This window comes from Primulina eburnea, chromosome 3 (assembly GCF_022965805.1).
Source record: "Primulina eburnea isolate SZY01 chromosome 3, ASM2296580v1, whole genome shotgun sequence".
Classification (NCBI taxonomy): domain Eukaryota; kingdom Viridiplantae; phylum Streptophyta; class Magnoliopsida; order Lamiales; family Gesneriaceae; genus Primulina; species Primulina eburnea.
Genome location: NC_133103.1, coordinates 6,003,612 through 6,017,897, shown reverse-complemented (window position 1 = coordinate 6,017,897; position 14,286 = coordinate 6,003,612). Strand labels below are relative to the sequence as shown.

At 32.5% G+C, this 14,286-nt stretch overlaps 3 protein-coding genes across 4 annotated transcripts; all 3 read left to right on the top strand.

The window, feature by feature from the left end:
* The first annotated feature begins 3,159 nt into the window (after window positions 1–3,159).
* Window positions 3,160–4,993, top strand: LOC140828107 (S-type anion channel SLAH4-like). The gene is made up of 2 exons (XM_073191088.1): window positions 3,160–4,109; window positions 4,553–4,993. The coding sequence occupies exons 1-2, from the start codon at window positions 3,261–3,263 to the stop codon at window positions 4,838–4,840; spliced, it is 1,137 nt and encodes a 378-aa protein (XP_073047189.1). The 5' UTR covers window positions 3,160–3,260; the 3' UTR covers window positions 4,841–4,993.
* Window positions 4,994–8,388: 3,395 nt separating this feature from the next.
* LOC140828105 (floral homeotic protein DEFICIENS) lies at window positions 8,389–10,457 on the top strand. 2 transcript variants are annotated; one of them, XM_073191086.1, is made up of 7 exons: window positions 8,392–8,678; window positions 8,784–8,850; window positions 9,102–9,163; window positions 9,239–9,338; window positions 9,736–9,777; window positions 9,874–9,918; window positions 10,120–10,457. In XM_073191086.1, the coding sequence occupies exons 1-7, from the start codon at window positions 8,491–8,493 to the stop codon at window positions 10,288–10,290; spliced, it is 675 nt and encodes a 224-aa protein (XP_073047187.1). In that variant the 5' UTR covers window positions 8,392–8,490; the 3' UTR covers window positions 10,291–10,457. The 2 variants fall into 2 exon arrangements, with proteins under 2 accessions (XP_073047188.1, XP_073047187.1); XM_073191087.1 differs by lacking the exon at window positions 9,874–9,918 and having other exon boundaries at window positions 8,389–8,678.
* A 1,300-nt stretch (window positions 10,458–11,757) lies between these two features.
* LOC140828104 (B-box zinc finger protein 20-like) lies at window positions 11,758–13,123 on the top strand. Its single transcript, XM_073191085.1, has 3 exons — window positions 11,758–12,061; window positions 12,150–12,563; window positions 12,650–13,123. Exons 1-3 carry the CDS (start codon window positions 11,876–11,878, stop codon window positions 12,878–12,880), a joined length of 831 nt encoding a protein of 276 aa, XP_073047186.1. The 5' UTR covers window positions 11,758–11,875; the 3' UTR covers window positions 12,881–13,123.
* The last annotated feature ends 1,163 nt before the right edge of the window (window positions 13,124–14,286 follow it).

The window sequence follows — 14,286 nt, the reverse complement described above, 5'->3', positions numbered from 1 at the left end:
GAATATTTAATTTCAATGCATATATATCAAGTACTTATATTCTATATCCATGTATTTTTTCCAACCACATATGAGTCATTTTTTATCTGTGGTGATTGAGTTCATTGAAAACTTGTTCTTTAAGATGAACTCCTGAAAATTAGATGTTTTCATGTAAATTTAATTTACTTCTAAAATTTGGCCTAAATATTATTGAAGTGGGAAAAGAGAAAGAGTCCTGATCTATAAGATGAATAGTAATTGCAATAATCCGTTCAAAAAAAATAAAAATAGTAAATGCAATTATTAAAATAGAATGTCGCGTGGCATTTTTATCCCACGATATTCTCGAGCCCCGAGTTCGATTACCTTTCTTATGGGGTTGACTCTCTGCCTGCCCGATCTGTTCTTTTTCTAGATATTTATTTATTATATTATTTACAGGCAAAAAGTTATTTTCGTTAAAAAAACTTTAAAGTAACAAAATCATTACACTAAAATTCTTAATTATCGTCCTAAGCAGGTCAAATTACTGAAAACGAGGAATCATGGGCACATAAAGATATGCGAATGTGACAATATAAATCCTACATTGTATACTAATTACTTTACTGTATGCGGCTAAGTGTATAATAAATTGTCATGACTTATGATTACCATTTTTTTACAATAATTTTAGCATGTGATCTCGATTAATCATAAAATATTGCCATGAGATATAATCATTCCCGGTACGACAAATAGAAAATAAAATGATTATCAATCACCTTAAAAATTAGTAAAATCGGGTTGTCTCGATTTATTAGAAAAATATCCCGATACCCTCTAACCCGATCTATTTTCAAAACTTAGGCTTCCTTGGCACAGAAGGAGTGACTTTATGAGGGAAATGATATGTCACACCAATGAAATTTGTTCGGTGTTCAACAGGAATACGAATATCATGACACGTCAGATGTAACATATGATTTATCATGAGAAAATGTGAAATTTGTTAGTTAAATAGATTAACTAGATATGTTGGTGAAAAGATACTTGTACATGTATTTTGGTTCCAACAAGAGGTTTTTATAAAGTTGGTTTCGGTTTTGATAATTTATATTATTAAATTTTAATTTTCTGTTCAATTTCCTCCGGTTTTACCCTTGCAAGATGTACCAGTTCTATAATAATGTTTCATATAGTGAAGTTATATTTGTACACAATTGATGTCTGCTCGTGTTTCGTTAGTCACAATCGCACGGATGATAGCCCTTGCTAACTAGCAATTTTAACTAATTAATTGTTGATTATATGAATGAAATATTTGGATGCAATCCTTGTCATCACATGGTGGGTCAATGTGAACTTTTTTGGGTCCTTTCTTGCCGTCCATATGCCAAACATCATTCCAAAATAGATCACACAGAGAATAAAAAATTGTGGGTAGTTTTTTGTACTCGTTATACATTAAGTATTTGTTGCATTTAGGGGTCATTGTAGGGGTACCTAGACCATATTAGGTTTGGGACATAGACATTATGTTATACCAACACTCTCATGAGTTCGAATATGCTACCAATACGTCAACAATTGTCTCGATATTAAAATTGAATTTTGATAATATAAAAGATCATTATCATAATAAATCAACATGTAGACGGCCAAAATTTCAAATTTCCCAATCTAGGATTTTTCACGTCGAAAACTATCATCGTTACCCGGCTTAAACCTTTCTTCTACCGGTTTACGCACCAATTATGTTTTTTTTTTGGCCTATTATTATTATAGTTTAAATAGGTGTAAATGATCATGTACGTTAAAGAAAAGTATATTGATGGTGCACTCACGTGGATTCAACTTTCAACAGCATTTGACAACCCTTTATTTCAAATATATATTTGACCATTTTCCAAATTGGTTCTCATGGTATATAGAAAGTTGCAACATAATTGGGTCAACTGAAAGTTTAGTAAAGCGTGGACCTAGAACTTGGACCTTTTCTTTTTTGGGCCTAGAACTTGGGCTTTAACAAGGCCCAGAAAGGTAGTCCGTATACATACTCTCTGAGCAGAGCAGGCGAAGGAAGGGACAAGAGGAATTGAAGACTACAAAAGAAGTTGGAAGATTACATGATTTAGTCATAATATTTTGGTTGGACGCGTCACCCCGTAACCTGCTGCAACTCGTCCTTATGTTGGCGTGGTAGGACGGGCCAATCCAACCCGTTTTGTACCGTTGGTTAGGTGGGTCGGCTTACCTAATTTTTTTAAAAAAATATTTTTATTAAAAAATTATAAAAACATTTGAAATTCTGAGAAAAATCGAAAATAAATTTTATTCAAATGATCCAACTTATATTTAAAAGGATTATTTTAAGAAATCAATAATGTGTAAAATTAATTAGTTAAATAAAAAATTAAAAAAAAAAACCACGACAGTCGAACAAAATTTGAAAACATATATTTCTAAAACATAAAAATACAAATTTATTATTTTTTTAAAAATAATAAATTCATATCCGCCCTGGCAACTCGCACTTAAAAAAATTCATATTTTGTGGCCCTCCCTAACTCACACAAGCTCAACCTGTTTGGCTGCCTACAAAAGGGTTGAGATTTCTTCATCTCAACCCGTCCTATTTATATGGTGGGGCAGGTCAATAATTTTTTTTATTTTTATTTTTCATTTTTATGTTGCGCACTCTATTTAACGACGCTTAATATAATGATACTTTCAATCTATGTTTGACGGGTTTTTCTTTTACTGATTTTTAGCCAAAATCAAAGCATATTAGGAAAACTTCAAACCTAGGTGTGATAAAGCGAAGATTAATTAAGATTTTATAACACTGTGACTTATATCTACCTACACAAATTCTCCGGCGAGTATGTCTCTTGTTTAGACGGTTTCACGAATCTTTATCTGTGAGACGGATTAACCCTATCGATATTCACAATAAAAAGTCATACTTTTATATATATATATATATATAGACACACACGATACTCCTCTTCTTGCATGTTTTGGAAATTGGGGCCCAAATCCCCAAATCGATTACTCTTGATATCCTAATCACAATTGAATAAATAATTGATGTTATAATAAAATAACATCGATAAACTAAAAAATACAAACACGAGGTTTAGTATTTAAATTAGTAGTATATAATTGAATAAATTTGCATCCAACATCATCCAAATGATTCCCTTCCCCTCTCTTTCCATCAACTATATGACCAAGAAACCAGATAACCCTCAAACTTGAAATTTTATGTATCCCCCATAGTTAGCCACTTAATAATGGAAACCCAGAAATCGCAGCCCCAAATCGGACTCGAAATCCATGAAATCACCATGCTTAAAGGCACCTTAACCTCATCTTCCAACCTTGTGATTCTAATATTAACTAGGATCCATGCAGGTTATTTCAGGATCTCTCTTTCCCTAGGTTGGCAAGCTCTGTTATGGAAAATTCTCCTTCACCCCTCTCAAAGTTCGCCAATCACATTTCAAGTCCCCAAACTTTACTACTCTACCATTTTGACCATAATATGGGCTTTCTCCTTATTCACTCTTGTTCTCCTCTCCCTTCTTTACGGCCTCAGATGCATCCTCCGATTCAAGCTGGTGCAAGCGGAGTTCATGCACCACGTCGGAGTGAATTACTTTTTTGCCCCCTGGATATCCTGGATATTGATCCTTGAATCCGCCCCCTTCGTCACCCCTAAGCACGTCTACTTCGTCGTCCTGTGGTGGTTTTTCGTTGTTCCCATCGTGATCCTCGATTTGAAGATCTACGGTCAGTGGTTCACCAAGGGTAAAAATATTCTGACGGCGGTGGCGAACCCGACGAGCCAGCTGTCGGTGATCGGGAACTTGGTGGGGGCTCGAGCCGCCGCCAAGATGGGGTGGCGAGAAGTTTCCACGTTCTTGTTCTCGCTGGGAATGGTGCATTACCTGGTGCTTTTCGTGACGCTTTACCAGCGGTTGTCCGGTGGAGATCGGCTTCCGGCGATGTTGAGGCCGGTCTTCTTCTTGTTTTTTGCTGCTCCGAGCGTGGCAAGCTTGGCTTGGTACTCCATTGCAGGACGCTTCGATACACCCGCGAAGATGCTTTTTTTCCTCGCACTCTTTTTGTTTGCGTCTCTGGTAAGGCATTTCTTTGTTTTCGAAAGCGACATGTTTTTAAGATATACGTACATGTATACACACCCGGGCGCACACATATATAATACATGCATACACCGATACACGTAAATATAAATAGATATACATGTAGTCGAGTTGAAATTAAATTGTTTGTCCAAATACTCGACAATATGAGAGGCGACACAGTCAGTAAATTGTTACTTAATACCCAATATTCAACTTACTTGTCGCCTTGATCGAATATCAATTTCGAGCACATAAAATTGATATCGAATTATTGATTATTATGTTTCCCGTGATTAGCTAATTATAATCAAACGATTTTTATTAACAGATGAATGCTTGATTACTAATTTGATTAGATATATATTTTTCCTAGTATCATAAACTATCATGTCATGAACTGCTAGTATATAAATATATTTTTTTCTTCTCGAAATTAGATATGCAGGCCAGCCCTTTTCAAGAAAGCAATGAGAAGATTCAACATAGCGTGGTGGGCATATTCGTACCCCATAACAATTCTGGCTCTGACTTCGGCCAGGTACGAACAGGAGGTCAAAACTGGAGTCTCTCACGCCATTAGGCTCGCCCTCTCTATTTTATCTGTTTTGGTCTTATTTGGACTCCTCACTTACACCGCAGTCAACCCTAAATTGCTTTTGCCTGCCGAAGACGATCCACTTATTGTCAACACTCTGCCCACCCTACAATCCGAGGAACTGAATTGATGGATATTATAAATTTCTTGAAAAATTAATATTATGTTCTAATTAATTGGCAAATAATCGAATGAACTTGAGGTCGAGTTTAAATTGTTAAGGTTTGGCAGAAACTGATGAGTTTTAAATATATGAGTTAGATGTTTCACAAAGTTTGCATTGTGATACGTCCATATACAGTACTAAAAAGTCGTCATTTGATATGACTAGCAAATCAATATAGGTCGTGAACTTAAAATAACTTTTATATACAAATCAAGAAAATGATATTATTAATATAAAATAATTTTGAAATCAGGAGTATCTTGACTTCTGACTATAATACAAATATTCAGAACTCCTTGAAGACAGCTCAACCGTTGACAATGTCAAAATTACAAACAAATACAAAAAATAATAATAAAATCACCGTCGAAAGATGGAAAGTTGTCAAATATAAAGAGGACATGACATGATGTGTTCGGAGGCAAAGTACGTACACCGTTGAGTCCATTTGATCTTTGATGAACTCAAATATTTGTATAAAACTACGGAAACAAAAATGAAAATTTGATACGTCAAGTTTGGTCGTAAATTTAAGGTTTCTTGCGTTCAGAACATCTACTTGTCTTATAACTAGAAATATGATGTCTTTGCATGCATAGAGTGCCTTATTATACACGAAATTAGATATATAAATGAATCAAATCGTTTGTGAGCTATTCGAAGCTCGGCTCGATAAAAAGCTCATTTAAGTTTGTTTGTTAATCATATCATGTAAGCTCAAGCTAAATTTCAAACTCGAAAGTTTAATCAACCAAGCTCAAGCCTAATGATATTCGGCTCGTGAGTTCGCAAACATGCTTGATAATAGGCTCGCAAACATGTTCACTAGTAGACTCGCGAGCTCGAGCTCGACTTGTTTAGGTTGCTCGTAAGCTCGAACTTGGCTCATTTGTTGAGTTGACAAATAAAAATATTATTACGCATGTCAATGAAAGGAATTGAACACAAAATATAGTTGAAAAAAGATGAATTTATTTCACATAGTCACAATTACATTTTTAATCTTAATTACATATCATTATAATAAAATGTTCTTTAAAACACAATAAATTAACATAAATACATCAACTTATTCTTTTTCCCCAAAAAAATGTAATCATCTAGTTATATACATGTTGAATAACTACACAAATTATTATATTAAATTGAATATGATGGATTTATATTGATTAAAAATAAATTTAATTTTAGAAATTTTTTTATGAGTTTATGATGGTTAACTAAAAAATTTTAATAAAATTTTCACTAATGTTCTCTCGACTTTCTCACTAGACGTAGCTGAAATATTAAAGAAAAGAAATTATTGTAATGTTATTTATATGGTGATATAAGCGCTGACAAATATTTTTTATTTGGATGCTAGATGTATTATTTTGAAATGTTCAATAATATACCGAGTTTATGCTTACATCCCTAGTTTCGAATAAAAAAACTTGGCGCCAGTGGGTATGTAGCTTGTAGGTGCCAAAAAAGATGTATTAATTTGTCAATTATTGTCCATCGTTGTTGAGATATAACTATAACTATATGGAAAAAGTAGACAGGAATTGGCGAGGAGTCCTCGGGAATGAATCATCTCAGCCACACACACACGCAATTTGACAAAGCCTCGCATCACAATTCGTCCATCGATTATAAAGCATGTTCATAACGCTGTACTTGACATTAAGAACTTTAGTTTGAATATTAAAATATAAAAAAACTAATAAATTTTGCTTTTATACATTTAAATTACATAAATTAGATCTAAATGACGTATTTAATGTTTTTATAGAATAACGCTCTCCTAAATATAGGAGTAGCACCTAAATTTATTTTACCCTAATGGCCCGGTTTCCCTGATTCTCTCCATGGGCTGGGCTTGGTCTTATTTTATTTGGACCCAACAAATTTTAATTTTCCTATCTAACAATAGCAAATATTTGTAAAAAAATTATAAAAATGTTTTTTTTTTTATAATAAGTTGTTCGAACATATTTATTCTCAAAACAATTTTAAAATATTTTAATTTTTTAAAAAAACACATTTTATAAAATCGTTTTATAAGTAATTGACCAAACAGAGCTTGCACTTGTTAATCGTGGCATATATAATTTGTACACATTAAATATTATTTTATATAAAATTTTAATAATTTGAAATAGAATTAAAAAAAAAAACCCTTTTTTGTGCCAACGAATTTATTTTGTATAAATTCGACATGGTTTTGAAAAATCATATACATATACATACATACATACATACAAAAAAGTGAAAAATAATTTGAAAATTTAGTTATCGAATTTAAAATCTAAAATTTAACTTTAATATTTCATTTTCTATAAAACTTGTAACTTGTATGTACTAGTTGAAACTAACATAATGTATCTTTAAGGAAATAACAATGTTACATCTAAATTAAAAACGTGTTATTTTAGAAGAATTATATTTGATGATAAAGATAGTTTTTTTTTTGATGATAAAGATAGTTAAAAAAAAGGTTTGACATTTCATATAGAAACAAACATATACATTTCTTAGCCGGTTAGGTATTGTGATTAGACCCTCCTATGTATAGAACAAAATTTGTATCCAACAGTATATTAATTGATAGGAAAGTGGTATGAACCAAAATGTTGAACTAAAATATCATAAGTTAAAAAACCTTGCACTAATTTTTTTTTCATTTGGAGCAAAATGAAACAATTTCAAACTAAGCAAATTAGTGTAAAAATGGGTTCATCAATTAATGATTAAATCATATCTAGAATAAACTCTAGTGTAACATATGCTCTTCTGTAAAAATAAGTACCCTCTTTGCTAGCTAGCTAGGAATATATATATTCCCCGAGCTCCTCTTTCGTTGACAGTAGTGAGAGTGAAATATCGGGAAATCAAAGCTTCAATCAATCAGAAGCCAGAGTCCTGGATTTAAGTAACGAGCTATAAAAATGATGCATTATCACAAAAGTGGCGGTGGAAAAAAGAGTTAGGTTAGGGGACCCAAACCCCAATAAATCAGAATACTGTGCATTGGTTGTGGTTGATAACAAGAATTGACTGATTCTTAAATTACTTTATGTAATCCTGCCACCCCTTTTCACCATTTAAGAAACGCTTTCCATTTTTGGTATCATATGGTCCCTCCGATTCTTTAGCTTCAACCCCCTTCCTCTTGTACTTATTGTTACTATTACAAAAAAATGTAGGTAGGGAAAAAGATATCCATGGACATATATCATAATTTCACATTGTGAAAGTGGAGTATAAAACGATGTTAGAATATTCGCTAACATAATCAAATTTATAACAAATATAATTTATCAATATATATATGTATTTATGCGCGCAATAATTTATATACTTAAAATAGACACAAATCACAATTTTGATAAATATATATCAATTTGGGTGGTGAAAATCTCAATTTCTTTAAGATAAGTGAATCCATGTAATGTTAATAATGAGTCTGAAATGGACATGCAATTTATTACAAGAAAAATAAAAAATTCGCTATTATTATTTCGGACAAATTTTAATCTAACAAACATTTCCTTTAATATCTCCGTTCATCACCACTTAAGAAAAACTTTGGGAGAGAAACAGAAGAAATCAGGAAGAAGAGCAGAAGAAAGATGGCTCGGGGCAAGATCCAGATCAAGAGAATAGAGAACCAAACAAACAGGCAGGTGACGTATTCCAAGAGAAGAAATGGGCTCTTCAAGAAAGCTCACGAGCTTACTGTTCTCTGTGATGCAAAGGTTTCCATTATCATGATCTCAAGTACTCAGAAGCTCCACGAATACATCAGCCCCTCCTCCACGTACCTTTTAAACATTCACTCACCTTTTATTTTTTTTAATATACAGTTCGAAATCTTGATTTAATTGCCTGTAATCCTGTGCTCTTTCAATTTTTTTGAATGAAGAACCAAGCAGTTGTTTGATCAGTACCAGAAGGCTGTTGGAGTCGATCTTTGGAGCTCCCACTATGAGGTTTCTTGTTGTTGTTTTCGATTTACATATTTTGACATGAAAGTAAAACAAGAACAAGAGAACTATATATATAATATTCTATTTGTCCAAACAGATCGATCCCCCAAAAATGAAAAATTAGTATATAGATTTTATATTTTACTTCTTTGCAAATTTATTTTTTATGGGTTAAAATCAAGACCATCATTCAGTTTCGTAGATCTGCTGCTCCACATGGATAGACATTTTTGTTGTACAATTTTTTTTTGCAGAAAATGCAAGAGCACTTGAAGAAGCTTAAGGAGGTTAACAGAAATCTTAGGAGGGAGATTAGGTATATATGTCAATTATTATTTTTTATATAGTTGATTTAAGAACTAATTTATGTTAGTTTGAATAATAATTTCAGGCAAAGGATGGGAGAGAGCTTGAATGATCTGGATTACCATCAAATGGTGAATCTTATTGAAGACATGGACAACTCTTTGAGGATCATTCGAGAAAGAAAGGTTTGCTTTATATTTTCTTTTACTGTATACAATCGAATTTTTTTTTTTTCACAAAAAAAAAAATAGGGTTTTCTTTATCAAGGTGACTTGAGTAAAAACCTATGGACTATTTGATTAATTATGGTTATTTAGCACTTAGATCTGATACTTTGTCGAAAAATATGAAAATTTCCCCTAGCAAAATACTTAAAGCCATTAAATTAGAAATTTATGAGATAAATAAGTTATTTGTAAAGTATGTGGACTGGGAGAACAAATCTTCCTGTAATTCATATAAAACGCGCGTACATAATCCATTATGAATGTTTAGTTAAGAATTTCAGTTTACCATTTTACAGAAATAAATGGATTTATTTTTAATATATATCCACTAATTCCAACATTTTTACAAATTTAGTACAAAGTTATCGGCAACCAGATCGAGACTGGGAAGAAAAAGGTACCATAATATTGTTACACATTGTCTTTTTTTTCTCTCTATATATTTCTCTTTTATGTTTTACTGGTTTACAATAATTTTCTCTGTTTGATTTAGTTAAGGAACGTGGAAGAAATACACAGAAATCTTGTTCTCGAATTCGTAAGCATATTCTTTGCTCAATCAACTACGTTTAATGAATTCATGGATGCACCATTAACAGGCTTGCTTGCTTGCTTGGAATATGACAAGCAATATATATTAACCTTCACCTATAATTTCACATCCTATTATAAGAACAATTTTTCTTTTCTTTTCTTTTTTTTTTTTTTATCATGAATGCTTGATCACTTATGTATTCAGGACGCAAGGCAAGAGGATCCACAATACGGATTAGTTGACAATGAAGGGGATTATAATTCAGTTCTTGGATACCCGAATCGTATAATCGCTCTACGCCTCCCGACTAATCACCATCCAAGTCTCCACAGCGGCGGGGGATCAGATCTTACCACTTTTGCTTTGCTCGAGTAATGTCGGTTCTATTACTAAATGTTTAACAAAGTTTGGAGAATTAAAACTAATTTGTATGTGGTTGTTATATGAATATTTTGTTTGTATTTTGTGGGTTAAGATTTCTGTGCGACTAGTGGCATGCAATGATGACTACTATTAAGATGCTTGGTACTTTTTCACGATAATCTTGCTTCGAGCTTTGGTGCGTTACATGCTATCTAAGCTAAAACTTGTGTGAGATGGTCTAATGAGTAGTATTTTATGAGACAGATTTTTTATTTGAGTCATCCATGAAAAATTATTACTCTTTATGCTAAGAATATTACTTTTTATTGTAAATATCAGTAAAGTTGACGCGTCTCATAGATAAAGATTCGTAAAATCGTATCACTAAAAACATACTCTTATTTATGAGTTTGTTGAATATTAATTAATGGGTACGAAATATTTTCTAGAGGAAAAAAACATAAGAAACTTAAGAAATTTTTTTTTTTTTTTGGGAAAATGGTATAATTAAAGGTCGTGGGCTATATCGTATGCGGCTTATTGGCCCAAATCGACTGGTTCAATATAACAAGCTTGATGTTTGAACCGTCTGCAGATCATATTTAACTCCGATTATTATTATTAGTATTATGATCAAACCGTGACTTTACGATGTAAAATTTGTAAATTTTAAATTAAATCCATTCGATAACGTTTCGAGTTATTCAACCTCGAGCTCTATACACTCGATTTCGAATTTATTTTAATTTTAAATGTATAAATAATAAATATATATAATATAAATAAATATACATGTAATCCTGAAAGTTGCTATTTTTTGAACGACAGATATCGATATGTGAGATGGTCATGAATCTTTATCTGTGAGACTGATCTACCCTACTGATATTCACAATAAAAAATAACACTCTTAGTATAAAAAATAATATTTTTTCATGGATGACCCAAATAAAATATATGTCTAACAAAATACGACATGTGAGACCGTCTCACATAAGTTTTTGTTATAGATAGAACATGTGCCATTATTTGTCAACAAAGTGGTCAGATGTTATATATGCTCGACTCTATCTTTAACTTAAATCTAGTGCAACTATTGAGTATTAAAGGTAATTCGTCTCAACATTTGCAGAAACTAATTCATCTAATTCAATTATCTAAATACTAAAACCATGGCTTATTTATTTCAAGTTTGGTCAAGTTTTTTAAAAAAATTTAGAAAGTATTTTGTCTATACAAATGTAAATTACTAAAAATGATTTATCAAAAAAATATGATTTAGAAGAATTGAAGGGAGAAGTATTGAGTTCAACTGATCTCTAGTGCTCTTCATTGGAACATTTAGTAGAATAGAATGCATTGATAAATATAAAAGTTTCATGATATCCATATCTTATAATTATATTATATTATTATATTATTGTATATTTAAAATTATTATTATTTTGTATATAAAATCAACTCCGAACCTCCAATCCACACAGTCCACAATTCAACTCCATAGATATGGGATTGACGTGTTTTGCAAGAATATCAGAATGAAATGATATATAAATAAACAAAGGGAGAACGAAAAACGAAGCCAAACATCAAGCAAATGAAGATCCAATGTGATGTATGCAACCAAGACGAAGCATCCGTCTTCTGCTCGGCGGATGAGGCCGCCCTCTGCTCCGCCTGCGACCGTCGGGTTCACCACGCCAACATGGTCGCCGGGAAACACCAGCGCTTCTACCTCGACCAACCCACCCCCAAACAATCCCCTGTCTGTGACATCTGCAAGGTATTACAAAGTTCTGCGCCACTTTACTTTGGCTTCATTTTGTGGAATCAATTTCTCATATCTGTGTTTGATTCGATGGCATAAATAGGAGAAAAGAGCTTTCTTGTTTTGTCACCAAGACAGGGCTATTATGTGCAAAGATTGCGATTCTTCGATACACAAAGCAAATGTGCACACTCAAAAGCACACCAGATTTCTACTAACTGGTGTCATCCCTTCTGCAAGTTCTTCCCTTTATGATGTTTCTGATGCAGTTCCAAGTTATCCTAAGCCTCAAGACTCCAAAAATATGCCGTTTACTGCTAGTATACCCGTCACCTCGAAGATTACAACAGTCCAATGCACATCGCTAGAATCTTGTGATGAAGGTCATGATGTTCAGTTTACGAACTTAAATGGTTCGGTTTCAGCTAGTACCATATCAGAGTATTTGATGGAAACCCTTCCTGGTTGGCATGTTGAAGACTTTCTGGATTCCACTACTGCTTACGGTTTCTGTAAGGTCTATATATTGATCTTAATCTAATTCCAAACGTGAAAAATCTGTATTTCAAGAAAATTAGTTAATTTGCTTTGGTCATTTTGCAGGATGGAGGTAATTGTGTGCAGGTGCAGCCCTTGTTTGGGGGTGATTCTGAGAGCAAAATGATTGAATTTTCAGTAGAAAATATGGGATTTTGGGTCCCTCAAATGCAGCCCACAAATGGGGAATTTGCTTTAAATAGTATAAAATCTAGCAGAAAATGGAGCGAGGATGATACTTTCGCTGCTGTCCCACAGTGGATTTGTCCACCCTCGGCTGCTTCCAAGAGATATTGAACTCCCTGATTGTGCCTGCCATTAAGAAAACAATTATCCTTTTAGGAACCCATTTTCTAGAATCGTTTATTTGATCAATTTTGTATTTTCTTCTCTTTTTTAATGAAGTAGTTTGATATTATGACCCATCTTTTGTCCCCTTTTTCCTCCATGTTTGGACTTGATGTACCTTTTTGTCTGTTAACATCTATCGTATATTGCGTCCAATGAAAAAATCCATTGTATCAAGTGAAGTGTTTTTAGCGTTGCACTTTCAAGAAAATTCATGCCATTCGATTTGAAACTGTGGAACTTGCAATGAAAAATGCGATCTTTATCTCCATTGTTCTTAAAAAAGTTCAATCTTTAACAAAATTTTCTTTGTTAAATTTAAAGTGACTCGGATGATGTCATGGTATGAAGATCTTTATGAGTTGTAAGATGTGGACTACCGACAGTCACCCATTGGATAGGCTTTGTTCAGTTTAGTTCAAAATCCCCTTTGTGAGGACAAAAAAGATTCATGCCTTTTGCAGCCTTCCATCTTTCCTTTTTCATTATATATACACACACACAAACGTATGGGCGTATGGCCTTTATCACTTTCACGTTATCCATTTGGGTTTTCCTCCAAAAATCTTGAACCTTGTAAATCTTCTTAAGTAACCTCAATTTTTTTTTTTAAATGTTTGTATTCTTGAATACTGTCCCTTTTTTGTCATCAGTTTCGTTTCAATATCTATGGTCAAGTTCTTTTACTTTTCGACTAACGATTTAGCTTTTATATATTTATTTTATGATTTTCTTCTTTCTGACATAATTATATGTTTTTTTTTTCCCGTTCGTCTTAAATATATAGTTCATTTTTCATATTTAATAAACTATTTTAATAATATAGTCTATTTAATGTTTATAATTGTATTCAATTTTTATTTTTTAATATCATTGAATAATGGTGTTTTAAAAAATTTGCATGTATAATTTGTTTTCCCAATAACATGTTAATCTGTATGAAAATAATAAGTGAGACGGATGAAGTATAATTTAAATTAATTTTATATAAAATACGAAGTAAATTGACTCAATTGTCTGAAGTTACTCTTCGACATCGATGAAATTGATTGGTCAATTGCTTTAAACGTAACATTTGATTAGGAAACAAAAAAGAGGATAAACTTTATAATACGCTCAAAGACCAAACTAGACATCCATGTTGAAAAAGAACAAAAATGAATTTTGAAATTAAGAGAAAAAACTAGTGGAATTTTGGCTGATAAATCACACTTTCTTCGTTAACAAACATAGATCCTGGCCTCATGGTGGGTTGTCAAATGGAGTGTAGAATGGAGTAAGTCCGTCTCATGGTGGGTTGTGACGGGTTGCAAGTCAGTTAGCTACAATAGTCAATATAATTATAAACAATATCG

Coding starts and splice junctions, on each gene's coding strand:
- LOC140828107 (XM_073191088.1), top strand. CDS start 3,261: ATGGAAACCCAGAAATCGCAGCCCCAAATCGGACTCGAAATCCATGAA. Junction 4,110..4,552: donor TCTTTTTGTTTGCGTCTCTG/GTAAGGCATTTC, acceptor TCTCGAAATTAG/ATATGCAGGCCAGCCCTTTT.
- LOC140828105 (XM_073191086.1), top strand. CDS start 8,491: ATGGCTCGGGGCAAGATCCAGATCAAGAGAATAGAGAACCAAACAAAC. Junction 9,164..9,238: donor AATCTTAGGAGGGAGATTAG/GTATATATGTCA, acceptor TAATAATTTCAG/GCAAAGGATGGGAGAGAGCT. Junction 9,778..9,873: donor TCGAGACTGGGAAGAAAAAG/GTACCATAATAT, acceptor TGTTTGATTTAG/TTAAGGAACGTGGAAGAAAT.
- LOC140828104 (XM_073191085.1), top strand. CDS start 11,876: ATGAAGATCCAATGTGATGTATGCAACCAAGACGAAGCATCCGTCTTC. Junction 12,062..12,149: donor CTGTCTGTGACATCTGCAAG/GTATTACAAAGT, acceptor TGGCATAAATAG/GAGAAAAGAGCTTTCTTGTT. Junction 12,564..12,649: donor CTGCTTACGGTTTCTGTAAG/GTCTATATATTG, acceptor GTCATTTTGCAG/GATGGAGGTAATTGTGTGCA.